Source organism: Eublepharis macularius, chromosome 1 (genome assembly GCF_028583425.1).
Source record: "Eublepharis macularius isolate TG4126 chromosome 1, MPM_Emac_v1.0, whole genome shotgun sequence".
Taxonomy (NCBI): Eukaryota; Metazoa; Chordata; class Lepidosauria; order Squamata; family Eublepharidae; genus Eublepharis; species Eublepharis macularius.
The window spans coordinates 203595885-203615360 of record NC_072790.1 but is presented as its reverse complement, the minus strand read 5'-3'; the positions used below and the strand labels follow the sequence as shown (position 1 = coordinate 203615360).

General features: G+C 44.9%; 1 protein-coding gene across 1 annotated transcript in view; it reads left to right on the top strand.

The window, feature by feature from the left end:
* The first annotated feature begins 2224 nt into the window (after window positions 1-2224).
* The window catches only part of TTL (tubulin tyrosine ligase), a 29459-nt gene continuing 12207 nt past the window's right edge, over window positions 2225-19476 (top strand). Inside the window, exons 1-3 of the mRNA XM_054987281.1 lie at window positions 2225-2896; window positions 14410-14488; window positions 17159-17391. Of these exons, the coding sequence (XP_054843256.1) occupies window positions 2740-2896; window positions 14410-14488; window positions 17159-17391 (469 nt within the window). The 5' untranslated portion in view covers window positions 2225-2739. The remainder of the gene's footprint in view (window positions 2897-14409; window positions 14489-17158; window positions 17392-19476) is intronic.

The window sequence follows — 19476 nt, the reverse complement described above, 5'->3', positions numbered from 1 at the left end:
AAGCTCATCATTGACAACAGGCCCAAATAGTTGTGGCCCTGCTCTGAAGAAGCACTTCTTGTAGCTTGTGTTCATGCCATTAACTGCTCCTTTCAGGATGAGGCCCAACTAACTTTTTGGGGAATGAGGCCCCAGAGATGACACAGGGAAGGGAGAAGCTGCTTCCCTCTAAAGCCATCTATTTAACCCCATCTTGGGTGGTATCCTTGTTGGTTCAACTAGACCAGCTTGTGAGTGCCATAGCCCAGTTGTGGAACACCAAGTCAGCCTATCATCTCAGATACTACCAAGAGTTGTTTACCTGATCCAGCCTTCTGCTGACCTAAGGCAGATCACCTGCATATCAACTCAAGTCTTCTGCTTCCAACTCCAGCTGCTGTTCAGCAACTCAATTTCACATTGTTACAAAAATTACTCCTGCTAGGAGCAAGAGTGAAGCAGAACAAAACTGCACCTAAGGTGCTAGATGTCTGTTCAAGTCAAGAGAGGGCCTGACCAATTATGGTTGGAGTGGAGGCAGACTTCAGGGGAGTAGGCATTCATTGGCCTAATCTAGACCCCACTAGACTCCTATTCACTACTCAGCAGCTGCAACCTGGCAGTTGCTGACCCCTTCTGTCACACCCAGGGGCAGTCATTCCACTTAGGGCCCTGTCATTCCAGTCCCTGAGCCCTTTTCTCACACCCAGGGGCCGTCATTCCAGTTAGGGGCCTGTCATTCCAGTCCCAGAGTCCTTCTGATATACCCGGGGCCATGATTCCAGTCAGGGGCCTTTCATTCCAGACCCAGACCCCTTCTGATATACTCAGGGACCGTCATTCCAGTCAAGGGCCTGTCATTCCAGTCCCTGAGTCCTTCTCTCACACCCAGGGGCTGTCATTCCAGTCCCAGAGCCCTTCTGTCAAATCCAGGGGTCGTCATTCCAGTCATGGGCCTGTCATTCCAGTTCCAGAGCCCACCCAGGGGCTATCATTCCAGCCAGGGGCCTGTCATGCCAGTCCCAGACCTGTTCTGTCACACCCAGGGGCTGTCGTTCCAGTCAGGGGCCTGTCATTCGAGTCCCAGAGCCCTTCTGGCACACCCAGGGGCCATCATTCCAGTCAGGGGCCTGTCATTCCAGACCCTGACCCCTTCTGTCACACCCAGGGGCCGTCATTGCACTCAGGGGCCTGTCAATCCAGTCCCAGAACTGTCTATCTGAGTCCAGAGACTTCCCTTCAAAATCCATTCCATGTTTTCTTTGCTCTAATGTGTTTCAATGGAGCCCATGCAAGTCAATGGGCATTCCAGGTTCCCATTATTTCCAATGGGCATTCAAGCCTCTCCCATTATTTTCAATGGGCAATCCTGTCATTCGTTTTAGTACATCCCACTTTTCATCACTTGGGAGGCATGGAGTACATCATAATTACCTGCTCTGCTTGTGAGCACCCAAGGCTGCAATCTAAGAGCACTTTCTTAGGAGAAAGCCCCACTGAATAACATAGGAATTACTTCTGAGTAGACCTGCATAGGCTTGCTCCCCAAGGCACCTGGACAACTAGCGTTGAATTAGATGGGCCTTTGCTGGCACACAGCCAGGGAGCTCTTATGCTCCCGGCGAGCACCTCAAGGAAGAGCAACTATAGATGTAAATTTCTGCTCAAATCAAGCTGCGTCGTACCTTTACATCATAACACCCCACCCGCCTTTTGGCGGGGATATGAACGCTTAGGGATCTCCATTCTTAGTTGCACCTGAAGAAGGTGCTCCGGCTTGAAAGCTACACTGTTGTCTCTAAATCCTGCTATTTTACTGCAGACCAACACGGCTACCCATCCCAAACTCTCGGATCCTGAGCTTCTCCTATTGTCTGCTCCCTGTTGCCGCAAGCTTCATTTTGGCGGCGGGGCTCCACCCTCGCTACGCTTTGAGTCTGGGAAGGGGCGTGTGGAGGAAGAGGCAGAAGCGGCAAGCAGGAGAAATAGGCGCTGTTTACGTGGGGCCAAAGAGCCCCCAGAGACTCTCACCCCGAGGCTTTGCCCGGAGCAACGCACTACGCGAGCAACAAAATCCCTAGCGCGCCCTCTGCTCCTCCGGGGCGTGGCGACGTCCTTGAGCCCTCCGAGCCCGGCTCCGCCGCGAGCGGCCGCGGCTGCCTCTTTCTGCTGCCTGGCCTATGAGCTCAGCGCTGAATCCTTGCGGGGAGGAGCTAGCGGGGGTCGCTTTTGCCGGGCTGGGGCGGCTGCGGTTGCCGGGCGGCTCTGGCTCCTGAAATGGGTGTGCGCCGGAGAGGCGCTGGGGCGAACGCAGAGGCCTAAGCGGCAGCGTCGCCACCCCTCCGAGCGGCCCTTGCGCGCATGGCCCCGTGTCGAGGGCCGGGGACTGCCCTGCCTCCTCCCCGTGACCGCGGTCCTTGCGCTGAGGCCGCCTCCGTCAGCATGTAGGAAGCGCCGGGGAGTCTGCGGGAAGCGCTGGAGGGTTTCCAGGGGGGAGGCTCCGAGCTGAGGGCGGACGCGCGCCCCCTGCCCTGCCCTGCCCCAGACCGCCTCGCCTGCGGAGGAGGAAGAGGAGGAGGAGGGGAGTCGGCCCGAGCAGCCTTCGCCTGGAGCAGCGGAATGGCAAGCCTGCAGCCCCGGCCGGGGGGATGCCGTCTCGCGCTGCTTTGATCCTTTGGCAGCCACGCCTTTTCACGGGGCACTTCGAGTTCGTTCGCGGACCTGCCCGGGGCGAAGTGCGCCTCGCCCCCTTCTTTCGAGATGTTCACGTTCGTTGTACGAGATGAAAACAGCAGCATTTATGCGGAAGTGTCCAAAATCCTCCTTTCCACCGGACAATGGAAGAGGCTGAAAAGGGACAACCCCCGATTTAACCTCATGTTGGGGGAGAGGAACAGGCTGCCTTTTGGCAGGCTGGGTAAGCCGGCGGCACTCGCGCAAACACATGGCGGGGCGGGGGGGGCGACTGGAGTGTTGAACGCGAAACTTGCACTTGTTTGTGTGAATGAACGCGTGGCCTGCGGGTCTCTTCTGACCAGGAGTAGTGGCATGGATGAGCTGAGTTTCAAGGACTGCCGGTGCCTGTGCGTGTGCTTAAGTTTGGGTGATGTCTGGAAAGAACGCCCCTGTGAGACATGCCTGACTTGTGCTGCAGATGGATCCAGGCTGGGTGTTGTCTGCTGCAACAGGGGTGGGACTTGACTATCAGTGTGTCAGTTGGGGTAGCAGGAAGGTTTCCTTGGGGTTGGGGCAGAGGCAGTCCAAATGAATCATATACCGGGGTTATGGTTCTGTTATCCAAATCATCTCCTTACATTATTGGTAGTTCAGCACTTGTTCTGCAAAGAAAATAGAGGGTTTGCAGTTGTGAAAATAACCAGTTTTGGATTGTTAGTTTTTTGTTCGAAACCATGATGCTGCATTACAGCTTATACTGTCATCATTCCAGCTTAATGTTGGGTACTTAGAAGTCTTATCAGATGGAAAGTTTCTAAATAAAGCACGTAGGGGAAAAACCTGCAAATGTATACAGAGACCGGTAATTTATTTTACATTTGCCAACTCCCTTTGGAATTGAAACATCTTTATATTTGGCCTTCAGACTACACGATAGGGGGAAATAGCTGTATGGTCTGATGAAAATTTTTTTTTAACCAGGTAATTCTAGATGCTTAGCTCCAAAGTGCCCAGAATTGGTACAGCATTTTGCATTGGTAATGTCAAGTTGATATCTTCAATTGGTATCTTCAAGTTGATATCTACTGTTGCTATGATTTGTGTGTGGATGTAGGTTTAGTGGTGTATAGATTAGGGATGTCTTATTTTGGAGTATTAAATTGAGACTTTATTAGCTCAGATAATACAGAATGAAGTAAAGCGTTAAATTATGGGTGTAAACTTTTCCATTTCTGTAATATTGGTTGATAAATGTTAAAATATGTTTAGCTGCAGTGCAAAAATAGCCATGATCTAGTGTATAGTTAATCATGCATAAACCCAATGGCTTAAAAGAGTTTCATTCTAACCATATAAATACTTCTATAATTTGTTGTCAATATGTGGCCTTTATTAAAGTAACAAGAGGAGAACTTCATAAGATAAGAAAATGTGAAATAAAGTTGGGACTGAAAATCTAGACAAACTTTTGATCATCAGTACATCTTTAAGAGGCGACCTTGTGTATGCAGCAAAAAGTTTGATTTCGCTGACCCCTTGTATGGGAGTTCTTTGCAGTTATGTATCCACTTACCTTAAAGCTGTTTCAACAAATGCAAATGAACAATCCCATTTTTTTATATTTATTGAAGAGGTTATGTGAATTTCATTCTTGGACATTTTGTCAGCTAGCCAAGAAGAATGGAAGAGAATCAGTTTTTTCTAGAACAGGTGGTTCCTCTAAGAATCAGATTTGTGAGTGTTACAGACAACATTGCAGCAGTGGTGATGATGATCCAGGCACAGTTATACACATACTTAAATCCTGTTGTCATGGGGGTGTGCGTTAAGTGCATGCTGAACTCTCCCCCTTGAAATTAGCGTGGTCAGGCTCTTTGTCTATGACCAAAACAAATAAAGTCAAATCTTTGCAACTGGCAGAATGTGGGAAATGAACCATAATGTTTACATCTGGGATATAAGAAGCATCTGAAGGATGTACTGAGACATAAAGTGATTTTAAAGCACTGGGAATATTATACAAATAAGATATTATAATGGAAGGAACTAAGTTTTTCATATTCCCTGTATCAACAGAAGATTCATAAGAAAGTAAATTGAGCCCTGTGTTTTTCTGAGATTGTATAGACATATTATGGGGGCCAAGAGTGCCCTCAAACCATAGCTGATTTATGGCAACCCTGGTGGGGTTTTTCATGGCAAGAGACTACCAGAGGTGGTTTGCCATTGCCTGCCTCTGCAACCCTGGTCTTTGTTGGAGGTCTGTCCGATTACTAACCAAGGCTGCCTGCTTAGCTTCTGCGATCTGACAAGATCAGGCTCACCCGGGCTATCCAGATCAGGGCATAGACATACTATACAAAGACACAAATAATAATATTTGCATGTTACTTTTTGTTTTCCAATAAGTAGAATAGTGATTAGTTTCTAGGAAACAGGATCAGTCATCAGGCAAACTGAATAATGTTGTGTGTCTCATTTGTTAATAGAAGTGACAAAAATCTGAATGTCATAGAAATTAGCCTTGAAGAGCTCTGTTGCCAGTTTACAGGAGTTCTGCTTCCTAAGGTTGTGATTCTTGTGGCTTGTCAGTTCACATCACATGATCATCAGAAATCTCTGTTTTAAATTAAGCAAGAAATACTAGCTTTTATTTTAAGTTAAGAAAGTAGCCTGGAGGCAAATCACTTTCCATTCTGTGGTCATTCTATAGCAGAGAAGAATGTCATCAAGTATCTCACTTCGAGATATTAGTTCTACTAAATGTGATATTGCTGTACAGGAGCTTTAAAAATAATACTTTAATTTTATTAATCAAGCTGCAACTTTTTCTTCCTTGGACAGCTGCCTGTTAGTAGACACCCTAGGGTGCAAAACAGCAAGGGGTAGGTAATATGCTAATAAAGATTATATCGTGCCTTAGGGCGATTCTGCCAGAACCACCCTGCAGTTTTGCAAAAAACAGCTACCTGTACACACACATTCTCTGTGATAGTCCCCACCTTATGAATGGCCTGTGTAAAGAAGTCAGGAAAGCTACCACTATCTTAGCTTTCTGCAAACTGCAAAACCAAATTATTTAGGAAGGCTTTCTTACCTAGATGATAAGGCTGTGCTGGAAGAAAATGGCTCAGACAGATGCATTGGTGACTATAGACTGTACTACTGTGTATTGTCTGTTGCTGTAAATACGTTCCGATTGGATGGTTCTGTGCTATTTTATGTTTTGTTACAGCATTTTTTAAAATCTCTGTATTGGATTTCTGCATATTTTTAAAAAAATCTGTTATCCTACCCTATTGTATTATTTATTGACTATCCCAGTCAGTATTTTTGTTGACTTATACTATGTAATCTGCCTTGAGTCTCAGTGAGAAAGGCAGACTATAAATAACGTAAATAATTAAAAAATATTTTAAAAAATTATTTAAAAAAAAGATTTAAAAAAAATCTTTAAAAGTGATCCTGATGTGTTAGGGGTTACCTTTGTTAAAATCCTCTAGGATCTCTGGGCTGATATTTTAAGAAGCTTTGAGTCCCTTGTATTTCTAGAAGCTCACTGTTGAGTTAGTCGAGCTCTGCCTTGTATTGCCAGCACTTTTCCCAGATCTGTTCAGTTTCTTATTAAAGCAGCAAATAAATGAGGGTGAAGTGAAGAAGCTGCTGTCACTGGTTTCTGGATCATATTGCTTCTGATTTGAGTCTTGTTGGTTTAAAGGAAACACTTGATGGTTTCAAGGTTCATCTTGGACCTAAGGGAAATGTAGTAGAATATGGCATGAATTCATAAATAAGGCTTTTGATATGAGCCTCATATGATTGAAACAACTAGCTTTAGATACTTTTATTATGGACAAATTGGATGGAAGAGTCCAGTTAAGTTCTCTGGGAGAAGACTGGCTCTAGATCTTGCACAGTTCAAAAGTGTTATTGATGACTGCAGTGAAAAGAAGACCATGTACTCTAGCTTGTTGGTATTCTGCACAGCCCTGTAAAACTGCAAGCTCTTTGATACTAGACTTCAAAGTAGTCTTGGGTCCATTGGAGAAGGGAGCTTAAAGAAAGAAAGTGCAAGATGTGGAATATCTGGTTGGGCATTCCAGTTGGTGAGCAGACCTCTGAGGTTCATGCAGCTGGAGCAGAAGCATGAATTAGCAGTGAGATATTGTTGCAGAAAAACACATAATAGATTGCATTAGCATTAGCAGAAGTGGCATGTTTGAATTTCAGGAATGAATGCTGATTTTGTTGGCGCTGGCTTGGTCTAAGCTGACATATGCTGTGCAATTCTGGGTAGCAAAGTTATGAAAAGAGACAAGCAACTCTTGAAGCAAGAGCCCTTTCCCTCCCAATAAAGGGTTTCTCTACCTCTAGTCATAACCCAGTATTAGTGCTATACCATGTTATAACATGGGTGAAGGGAGTGTAGGTGGCCTTGGTGCAGAAAGAACAGACTCTATGTTTAGCTGTATTTTCATTAAAGGAAGTTCTATACACCAGTTCATAAGAAGGGGAGAACGTGGCTTCTGAGGAGCTAAAAGGGGGAATGGGGAAGTAGCAGATGTTTAATGGAATTGTGCATTTGCATTTGGCTGTGCATGTGCATTTGGCTGCTTTAATAGCCCAAGTGAGCCAGCTCTCGTCAGATCTGAGAAGCTAAGCTGGGACGGCCTTGGTTAGTACTTGGATGGGAGCTCACAAAGAAGACCAGGATTGCAGAGGCAGGCAGTGGCAAACCATCTCTGTTAGTCTTTTGCTAGGAAAACCCCAGCAGGGGTCGCTGTAAGTCAGCTGTGATGTAAGGGCACTCTCCATCATCAATGCGCTGTACTCAAAACTGTCCTTGAAGTTGCTTTCAAAGGTTTGTTTGATCTAGCCTGCAGTAGCAGTTTTTGACTGGAGCTGGTCACAGGAATCCCTTCAACACCAGTCTTGTGCAAATTTCACTGGTTCTCAGTTTGCTTCCAGGCCAAATTTAGTGTGCTGGGTTTTCTTTTTTAACGCCACCTGGGTCCGGAACGCCTTTATCTTATTTACACTATCCATTGAGTTCAAATCAGCTGGAGAAATGCTGCTTTGGATGCCATTGTTGTGTGTGGTGAGGCTGTCTGGCACGAGAAATAGAGGGGTTTCATATTGATCGCAGGTCTGAAGGCTGCAGCTGACCAGATCTAGATGGAAGACCACCTGGGAACCAGGGCCACCGCGCCCATGGAGGCCTGGTAGGCGGTGACCTCGGGCGCGCGGGCTTTGGAGGGGCGCCGGAGGGGGTGTCGGGGGCGGAGGCGCGCGCAGCGAAGCTGGCATGACTGGGATGTAGCTACTGCTGCAGCCAGCCAGCTTCGTGTTGCTGCCGCCGCCACTGCCACCACACACCCCAGCCGGCCTCAGCCTCTGGGCGCCGCCCCAGCAGCGGCTCACGGCTTGTGCGCCCAGCTGGAGTGCGTGGCGGTGGCGGCACGGAACTGGCTGGCTGGCAGCAGCAGCAGCTGCAGCCAGCCACACCAGCTCCGCTGCGTGCTCCTCCACCCCAGCCGGTCACAGAAGCCGTGAGCTGTTGCTGGGGTGGCTCACGGAGCAGCCTCCGCGCGCTGCCCCAGCAGTGGCTCGCAGCTTCTGCGCTCGGCTGGGGCATGTGGCGGCGGCAGCACGGGGCTGGCTGGCTGGCTGGCTGCAGCTGCTGCTGCAGCCAGCCACGCCAGCTCCGCTGCATGCTCCTCTGCCCCAGCCGGGCGCAGAAGCCATGAGCTGTTGCTGGGGCGGCGCATGGAGCAGCCTCCGCACTGCCCCAGCAGCAGCTTGAAGCTTCTCTGCTTGGGGCTCCGCGAGCTGCCCAGCCCCCCTGTGGCGCGTGATGACATCTGTGATGATGTCATCACGCAGTCCATGGGGCGCCGCCTCGGGCGCCAGAACCTCTGGCACCAGCCCTGCTAGGAACTAATTGCCAGGCCTTGCCATGGCATTTAGAAATTCAGCCGTCACTACTAGAATTTTCAGCAGTCATTTTATTGTAACATTTCTCAGCAATTCTGAATTTGTTTAGTTACCATTTCCTTTCTCTGCTGACTCCAATATCAATTAAATGGAGATCTTTAAAGCAGTAACAGAATTATGAAAAATTGAGAAGTTAATTTAATGTTAGAGGTTATATTTTGAGACTCTGAAGGCTGAAAAATGGTTTCTAAATTTTTGAGCTGACTCCTAGAGTCAAAGAAAATGCGTCTGTTCTCTGTGCCAACTTGAGTTCAGTAGAAAAGCAGATATAAATGTTACAAATAAAATACTGAGGATAGGGTTGCTGAAGAACACCACAGGCCCCCATACAATGACTACCTTGGGGCATCACCCCAAATGTCATACAAACACCAATCTCATGGCTTGCCTGGCTCCATGGACGCCGGGGGTGCACGGAGCCCCCAGAATCCCCCCTCCCATTTTCCCCTTTTGGTAGGATTGCTAGCTCAGGTGGGGATACCCCTGGAGATTTGGAGGTGGGGCCTCAAGAGGGCAGAGTTTGGGGGGAGGGGAGTGTAGCGGGGATATGATGTCATTGAGTCTGCTTTGAAGCTGCCATTTTCTTCAGGGAAACTGATCTCTGGTCTGGAGATCACTTGTAATTCTGGGAGAACTCCAGGCCTCACCTGCGGGTTGGCAGCCAGCCCTTTTGGTGACCAGAAGTCCCTTCCATGGGATATATACAAGGTTTCAGGTTTTTAGTTGAAACACTTCTCTTCTGCCAGGCCTTCTCAGCAGTGGATTTCCATTGTAGATCTTCTGAGCATGTATGCTACCCTTTTCAGTCGTGTAGCTCTTGTTTACGCAACTTAAATTTTTTTATGATGTTACAGTATTCACATATAGTATTGTAAGTGGTTTTGAAGGCAATCAATCAATAATCCATCCTTGTCTGAGTCATTATGCTATTGACTGGTATAATAATTTTTTCTCTGACTGCAGCAGCACGTTACAAAAGGGTTAATTTAAATTTATTTTCATCCTCTTTTGTTTAGTTATGCTTAGATTTCTTTTTTTAGCTGATAATGGCTCTGGCATATTTATGCAATCCAATCTTCCAGAGAATGCAAAAAATCTATTCACCCATTTGTTTGCGCCTACCTGAGTCATGTTAAAACTTGAGCAGTGGTTCTGGAAAGCAGTTTGCCTGGATGGACTTGTCAGTTCCAAAATTTTCAGGAAAGTAGCCATGTCCAAGATTGTATGGTTCATTCATAAGAATCACACTCCTAATTCTCAAGGCCCGAGTAATCCCAAAAGACAAAGAGCCCCTGCTTTGAAGATTAACCGGTCTGTTATGGCGCTAACTCTTGGAGGCTAGAGCCTGCTTCATTTAGATTAAACTACCACAGCTAAAATATGCTGCAGCAACTGACTTGTAGAGCTGTTAATCCAGAATTTTTCTAGGTCATCGTTTTATTTATTTAAATATTTCTATGCCACCTCTCCTTCTAGTTCAGGATCACCAAGGCAGCAAATGTTTCAAACATTCCAAATGTTTAAAAAAATGCCACTTGAATACTGCAGTCTTAATCATAGAGGGATGGAAAAAGTAACAGAAAAATATGTGAGGCTTATTACTGAATAAAAGTTATTTAGGATTTGTATGCATGGTAGCTGTCTATATAGAGTATCAACACTTTGGATATAGCACAAAAATTATTCTCATAGCCACAGGCAGACATTTACTATTATACTACTATAAGCTTCTACTCCTAGAGATGAAGTGCGTGCACTTTCTCATCTTTTCCCTCTGATGTACAGTGTGTTCCCACATTGGCTTTCCATATAGCAGCAGCTGTATACCCCAAGATCTTGTGCTATGCGGCAGAGGATGCTAGGATACATCTCTTGGAAGTTGGTACATACTTGCTTCATTGATATCCCTAAAAGTAGTAGATCTCTACCCAACACTTTGGTGCACTCACATCAGCCCTGGATAAAGAGGTTTGGCTCCTTGTCTCTATAGTCTGCCTTAAATTTTCCATCTGATGTTCAGTCGTAGCTTAGACTCAGGGCTCCCCTAGGCTTGGATTAGTCTGGTCCAGAACTAGGAACCACCTCCAAAATTTAGGGGCTAGCTCAGCACCACTCTGCTACCTAGAGGTCTGTCATTATGGCTCTTCACACTTGCCTTCTCTTTTTCTCTCTCAGCCCATCAAGTAGCAGGTGGAGTGGCTGCTGCCACCATCATTACCAGCCTCTCTTGAAGTGCTCTCCTAGTGCAACTGGGCTCTAGGAACCAGTATTTAATTTCCTGAGTGCACCCCAAAATTCACCATCCCTGAATTACCATTGTAGATGAATATCAAGTATACTAGTAGTTCATATTTCTTGCTAATCTCTGTGTACATCAGTATTGAACTTTGTCATTGAGATTCCCCTTTAGACAGTTTGAGCAGTTGCTGAAAAAAAGTTCGTCAACAGTCTCCTCCGGATCTGATTCCTCTAACTTGCAGCATCATTCGCAGATTTGCTTCTTCATTGTTTATCCAACTTTTTGGCCATTCTTACTGGTATTATATCTTAGTTCTGTGTTTCGCCAGATGTAAGATTTAAAAATAGAGCCCTAAAAACCTTTGCTAATTTCAGTCTTTCCCTCAGTGGTTAAAAACACATGGATAAATTCTGTCTGAGCTTAATGGTTTATTCTAATTTTGTTACTTGTTTAAGCACCGGCTCTTCAGTTGGGTCAATGTCTCACTGTTGCCATAGAAAGAGCACAGTGTTCTGTATCTCTCCAGCATCATCTGGGAGGAGATTGCAGAGATTGTCCTTAATTCCATGCGTTAATGGTCTAGAAAACTTATTAATCTTTTTTAAATCATTTAATGATGGGGCATTAAAAATCTGGAATATTTTCCCAGCCCTGCCTTACTCCAAAAGAAGCCCCACCAACAAAGCTTTGGCCTGAGTACATTGAGCTGTGATGCTAAATGTGTCATGCAGCCATCTCTGAAAACATCTTCTGTGCAATGACTTCACCAGCGTGGTATGAAGCTATTATGCTACTAATGGCATGCATGCTACAAGAAAAGCCCTGTGAAAGTTTGCCTGAAGTCACTGGGTAAGCTGCATTGGCTCCACATAACTGGTTGATTTTATACATAGAATCATAGGGTTGGAAGGGATCTCAAGGGTCATCTAGTCCAACCCCCTGCACAATGCAGGAAATTCACAAATATCTCCCCACCACCACCAACTGCCCCAGTGACCCCTGCTCCATGCCCAGAAGATGATGAAATACCTCTAGGATCCCTAGCCAAACCAGCCTGTGGAAAACTTCTACCTGACCTCAAGGTGGCGATCAGCATCACCTGGGCATGTAAGAAGGGCCATGTAAACCAAACACTGATGCAACCCCTTCTGCCTTCTCCCTCACGATCTGCCCAGGCTCACAGAATCAGCATTGCTGTCATATGGCCATCTAGCCTCTGCTTAAAAACCTCCAAAGAAGAGCCCACCACTTTCCGAGGAAACCTGTTCCACTGAGGAACCACTATAACTGTCAGGAAGTTCTTCCTAATGTTTAGCTGAAAGCTCTTTTGATTTAATTTCAACCCGTTGGTTCTGATCCGAGCTTCTGGGGCAGTGGAATCCTCTACTTCACATTGTTTTACTCAAAGGAAAGGTACTGCTTCTAGTCCCTCAGCTTTTAAATGAATAACATGCTCAAGTGTACTCATATCAGTTACAGGGCTAAATATTTTAAAGCCTTAGTAGTGTTGCTAACATCAGGCCTCCATTTTTGGCCTCTCTCTTCGGCTCCTTCCCCTGCTCTGTCATGCTATGTTGTGATGACAGCTTCTCTGATGAAGTAATAGGCCAGATCTTGTTTACTGGGCCATGCAAAGACAAAGGTGGAAGAGCCGGCAGAGTGAGCAGGACGGCACTTAATACTGGGTTGAATGGGATGAAACAGGCTGTCTCCAGGAATGGCATGCCATATCCAGAGGCAGATTGGGATGTTCAAACATCCATGGAGCAAACTGAGCCATGGTGCTTCTGCACTGCTGGTTGCCCTCGAGAGGCCCGCTTGAATCGCGTTGTACCTGAGTTACTACTATGAGCTGGGTCTGAGCCAAAGTGGTTCCCACAGCTGGTACCACAAGAGCCTGTTGGCTCTGCTTGCTCCTGGCCACCCTTCCCAGTAGGAGCCTTCCCAGTAAGTTAAAAGGTCAGTCTGCCCCTGGCCTCACCTCACACCTGGCTAGATCACTGGCCAAGAATTCCGGTGGTTAGTTGGTGTGCCTTCAGCTCGAAAAGGATTACGTCGTCATGGCATTCTGCCAGAGAAAGAACTGTAACCACATTTACCGTTCCTGAAAACAGGCCTGACCCTAGTAATAATTCAGTTAAGCCTGTTCGAATTGCTTGCCAAAAATACACTTCACCAGTCAGACCAAGACTGCACCCAAACAGACCACCTCCATTGCTAGATACCTCCCTTCTCTGGAAGTATTCTGAGGACCGTGAAATCACCCTCTCCCTCGCTTCATCCAGCTTGGGGATATACTTGGCTCAGTCCTTCTTGCTCCTTTTCTGTTTTCAAGCCTGTTCAGAAGATACTCTCTCCTTTGTGAATCAAGTCTCTTGCCCTGTAATTGGGACCAGAATCTGCCTCTAAAGCATGCTTATCCTTACTGTGTACTCTTGCTTTGAGAACTGAGACTGTGGCTAGACTACATGCATAGTTATCTATAACCATCTCTGTTTTCTCTTCCACCTTACTTCTTTAGGCTTTGTGTATCTCCCTCTTAAGTGGAATATGTTTGTTGGGGGGGGGGGTGCTTGGAATATTTGGCTTCAACTCTATAGTACTGGGCACTGCACTGAATGTTTATTATTTTGCCCACTTGAGTTTGCTGCAGAGCCAACATTGTACACGTAGCACTGAGTTGGGCCTAATTTATATATGAAACATAATGAAGTAGGAATAAGGTGGTACTGTTCTGAATTGATTAAAATGGACTGAACTACTTTAGACAGCACACAGAGATCACATTTTTTAATGCAGCCTAGGTAAAATGCTCCTGGCAAGTAGAGCAAAATAATACTGTATTGCATCAAGGTGAAAGGTCCTAGTCCAGTCTGATCCCTACTGTGCTATAGAATGTCCCCCTTTTTACATGGAGGAGCATTGAAAAGTCTGAAGTACTAGTGCATTTTCTACACCTTAAAACCCATTCTGCTAAGACTCAGATAGTATAACTGAAGCAGGGAAGTGTATTGTACAGCTGTCCATGTTGCACCTTTCATCTTGACTATGCATTTAAACTGAGTCAAAGCCATTTCATGTGCCATAGTGCTGCCCAGATGACAGGTCTGTGGTGTGCTAATATTACACATGTAGAAATAAGGGTGTAGTTTAATGAGATGGTGGACCGATATTCAACACTACGTGTAAAATTTTGTTTCCAGTGTCACATTTAAATTGGGCCTTGTTCAGATTTTGGTGAATCTGCTACTAACCATGATTAGTGACCCAGCAATATTTATATCAGCTGTGTCAAGTAGATCACTTCTAGTTGAAGTAGAATTTGTGTCTTATTAATATACATACATATTCTTTTTTGTGGATGAGATGCAGAACAAAATAGCTGTGATTTTTAATTTGGTTTCTGAGAGCAGTAAGATCCCTACTACTTTTTCTGCCTTGAACATATACAGATGGTACTGGTCTCTTTCTCATCTGCAATTCTGAGAAACTGAGATATTATACTCTGTTTCCTTTTGTAGGTCATGAACCGGGACTTATACAGCTGGTAAACTACTACAGAGGAGCTGATAAACTTTGCCGCAAAGCTTCTTTAGTGAAGTAAGAATTTTTGTTAACTGTGGACTGAAAGGTGTTCTGCAGTCTATAAGAAACCTTTTGCCATTTTCCTGAAGCGACAGGAAGCAAATTCAGTTCTTTAACAATTCATGCACTTCACTGAGAGATTTCTTCGCTTAGGCTGGAGAAACCCCTTCCAGCCAAAGGAACCATCCTCTACTGGAGGAAGAGCCACTGGAGGAGAGCCAGTTTGGTGTAGTGGTTAAGAGCGTGGGACTCTAATCTGGAGAGCTGGGTTTGATTCCCCACTCCTCCACTTGAAGCCAGCTGGGTGACCTTGGGCTAGTCATGGCTCTCTGGAGCTCTCTCAGCGCCATCCATCTCACAGGGTGTTTTGTTATGGGGATAGTAATAACATACTTTGTAAACCACTCTGAGCGGGCTTTAAGTTGTCCTGAAGGGCGGTATATAAATCAAATGTTGTTGTTGTTGTTATTGAGTTGGAAGAAGGTTCCTTAGGCTGGAGGAGGGCATCTTAACAGGTAGAATACAGGCAGCAGTCTAAATACTTTGTTCTAGGAATTTAAAATTATTCATACCCGCAAAAACAAATGACTGTGGTCTGTTCAACAGTGTTGTATATACAGTTTAAAATAACATACTTGGAAAATGGTTTGTTAAACTGACAAAATATAGCTTGTGAATGTTACCTTAGACCCAAAAACATTATGGGCTTATTTGTACAATCGTCCCATAGCTAGCTTTTAGCATAGGAAATAGCCTTTAGCAAGTGTGCCTCTGCAAGCACTCAGTATTAGCAATAAGCTTGGCTTTGATAAAAGCCAGATTCTGGGTACTGCAGTGAATGCACATGCCAATCTTGCCACTAGCCGAAAGCTAACATATGTAGGCTTTTTTTGGAGCTGCTGTGAACTCAGGTCACGTGTAGTTATGGTTGTGCAGAAAGAGCAGCTCAGTCAGTGGCAGCAGCTTAGGGCTATTTTCCATTTTTTTATGCAAGAGTGTTCCTACAAATCACTCCTGCAAGTGGAGTTGAAGCTGTGTGTCTGGTTACAATTACTTAGGGCTTTTTTTCAGCTGGAACGCGGTAGAACGGAGTTCCGGAACCTCTTGAAAATGGTCACATGGCTGGCGGCCCCGTCCCCTGATCTTCAGACAGAGGGGAGTTTAGATTGTCCTCCGCGCTGCTCCAGCGGCTCGGAGGGCAATCTAAACTCCCCTCTGTCTGGAGATCAGGAGACGGGGCCACCAGCCATGTGACCATTTTCTCAGAGGGCAACCCACTGAGTTCCACCACCTCTTTTCCCAGAAAAAAAGCCCTGCAAGGACTGATACTGTGGTACTCCAAGAATGGCTCATTATGATTCTCTGGCTGCTTTATGCTTCTTGGACAATTAAGGGCACAGGTAAATTGTAGTTTGCCAGCACAGGAATAATGGCACACTTCCTGTTCAGACAAACTATAAGAAGTAACTGACAGTGGTGTTTTGATACATGATGCTGCAATGGTTAAGTGAACAATAGAGATGTGAAGAGGACCCTTTTCAGAGCGAGTTACGTGTAAGTACCAGTCTCATTTACCTAGTAAAAGCTGTTGCCATTATTAGTGGTATTTCAAATCCAGTCTTATTACTGCTGTGATACATCTGCAATGTATCTAGTGTTGCTCCAGTGTTGTTTTCAGGACTCAGAGTGGTAAAAACTGTAATTTGCTACCCTCTCTTACTACTTCCATCGCATAGGAGCAAAACTGGAGATTATCCAGGAATGGACTTCTAAAGCTTTGTTTTGCTTTTAGCTTTTAAGAATATGAAATACCAAGCTTTCTTTCAAACAGAAAAACAAAAATTATAATTAAAAGACAGACTGAGGCATTCTCTTAGAAATGTCCTTCTGGCACTTTCTTGATTTCCATAAACTGCTTGGAACTCTCCTGTGATTCAGTAGGAGAGATGGTTGAGGGCTTATTTTATTGCATAATGCACACCCTTATATTGAACTGTTTGCATATAAAGATATGCCTTGAGGCTGTGTGGCTCATTAATTTCTAACAAGACTTTATAAAAAAAAAAGCTCTGGGGGCAAAATAAATCATACGGTGATTTTTGTCATAGCTGAGTCATCTTGTAAGATCCATCTGTGACCTTTTCAAAATTGTATACAGTGTGCCTTTTAACACTGGAAATAAAAAATTGAGTACTTATTAAATTTTATTAGGCTTTATTAGGTTGGGAGAGGGAATTGGAGGTTTTATTGTTTGAAACTTTAATTATGTATTGTAAGCTGCTTTGAAAGGTAGGATAGAAATGTTTTAATAAAAGTGTAAATAAATAGAGGATTCATGGGTGAATTATTGGGTGTAAAAATATGCACCAAGGTTAGTATGGGTCAAAAAACATGTTCCTTATGCCACTGAAATGATCCTAGAAATAGCATCCCCATCACAATTGACTCCTCAGTTGACCCCACTTGAAAGAACTTGCCACTTGAACTGGACGCCATCCTACTGTTACTTTCTGTTCCCTCCCCTGCAAATGCAATCTGACATCCCTGATCCATGTGGTGTTTCCAGACGTTATAGCCGGATGATACAGTAATGATGTTCAAGTGCTTTAAGTGCAATATGTCCTGCAGAAAGCATAAAGCTGAGAGTTTGCAAAGCTAAATAAAATCTCTGCTTCTCTCTGTTAGATTGATCAAGACAAGTCCTGAATTGGCAGAATCCTGCATATGGTTCCCAGAATCTTACATGATTTATCCAACTAATCTAAAGACTCCAGTAGCTCCGGCACAGAATGGGATTCATCATCTGATAAATAACCCAAGAACAGATGAAAGGGAAGTCTTCCTGGCATCGTATCAGAAGAGGAAAGAGAGCGGAGAGGGAAATGTTTGGATCGCTAAGTCTTCGGCAGGTGCCAAAGGTCAGCATAGAACTGAGAGACAGATACACATAAGGGAGAAAGACAAGAAAGATGAGGCAGTTTCCTGATTGTACATGTTTCTTTCTTGTTTTGGGGATGGCAGTAAGGGTGTGTCATGCCTCATGAGGCTGAGTTTGACACGGGAGACTAGATCTCATTCTTTGTATTTAATGAACTATTTTGGGTATATTTTGTGTTCCTTTTAAATTGGAGATTTTTAGTAAAGTTTCTAGACCTGTTTCCCATTCTAAGAAATGTAGTGCAATTACTGCATGCTCTTTGGAGAGTCAGCATATGGTGTTCTTCAAGCTTCAGCCTCTAGATTGAAATTGTATACCCTGAAGAAAACCACAGGGAAAATGGGTTTTCAGCAAATCATACTGGTTTTCTGTCTGCATTCCATTTGAAGCTGAGAGTTAAAAGTAAATCATGGAGTATTGTACTGGATGGATGGATGATATGCTAGATCAGGCCAGCTCTGTTGAAAGTAGCTGACACATTCAAACTGAAGGAAAGCCATTGTATTTGTTTAGTGCATTTTCATCCTACTCTTCAACCAAGGAACTCAGGGAGGTGTGCTTGATTCTCCCGTTTTTATCCTCAGGACAATACCGCTAGGTTGAGAGAGAATGTTTGGCCCAAGGTCACCTACCAAGTTACATGGCAAGTGGGAATCGAACCCAGGTTTCCACTAAACCTACTCAAACCACTCTAATCCAGTGATCCAAAATATGGTGCCATGACACCCACCAATGTGTTCCCTGTTTGGTACCCATTTCCTCCTTCCCCAAAGCAAGAAGTCAACCCTGGCTTTTCTCCACTGCTGAGGTACTTCAGGAGAGCCCAGAAGGTATTGTCTTTGTGTCTGCAGGGAGCACCCAACAAGAAACAGCTGCCTTCATTAGAGGAGGATGCTTGGCTTGGAACATTCCCAGTTTTGTCATTGACCTCATTTTATGTTTGGCCATACCTCTATGGCAACTATGTTGTGATTGTACCCACTAACTTTTCTCAAAATCCAAAAGTGCTCACAGATTGGGAGACCTCCGTGCTAACCACTAAACATTCTGTCTCAGTTAAGTGGAGGAGGTATCACCTCCAGGAAATTCAGTGGGAGGCAGGAGGGGGACATGGCAGTAGGGGGAATGTTAAAAAGAGCAAGTGTGGAGGGTAGGTGACTTGAGCATAATGTGCATGATGTGTTGTCAAGGAACCCAGCCTCATTATGAGAGCTGGGAGAAGAAAAGCCAAATTGGAGAGTAAGCAGCAAATCCCTGGTGAACAGAAGAAGAAAGCAAGAACTGGAGAAGAGGGTCCCCTTCCTATCCTGGAATAATGTACATAATATCAAAAAGGGAAGAACCTTTAAAGTGTAGGTGACTGTAATGCAAGCCATGGCCCCAGTGGAGGCTCATGTGACTTTCAAAAGAGTGAGACTATGTGAATAGAACATGAGGTTAAATTGCCTAATTTGGTTTCAATTGACTCTTTACTTTGTGCAGCACTTTAAATTTATCCTCTTGAGCTAATACAATGAATTCCAAGTGATTTCTAGTCTCTTCCAAAAAGGGTTTTGAGTCTCACTGGCTCAAAGAGACATTTGTTGGACTGTTTTTGCTATGGAAAATAATCAGTTTATTGCCATTTGTCTGGAGTAACTTAAAACTAGCTCCATTTGAATCTGCAATACACAAAGCAGCTCTCGTGCTGTAGTCTAATACCAACATTAATTCAAAACAGCAAGCTATCATAAAATGCTGGCATGACTGGGTCTTAAGAACATAACTCGAAAAATCTGCTTTTTCCCTCCATTATTTTTTTAAACTTGGGACCCTCAAGGACTTGTCCATGGAGGTATCTCATCCCCTCCATTTCCTCTTTCCCTTTCCTGAAAGCCTCCATAGCCTCTCCTACTTCCTTTTCTCCTGCCCACTCACCAGCCAACCTGTCTTTAACTGCCCCCCCTTCATCTTTCCCTCCTCTCCCTCACAGCAGTCTCTACTCAGGAACACTATGGTCCAGTTGTGTGGCAAGGAACCTTCAAAGACTTGCCCTTGTATTTCCATCCCCACACTTTTCCCTTTC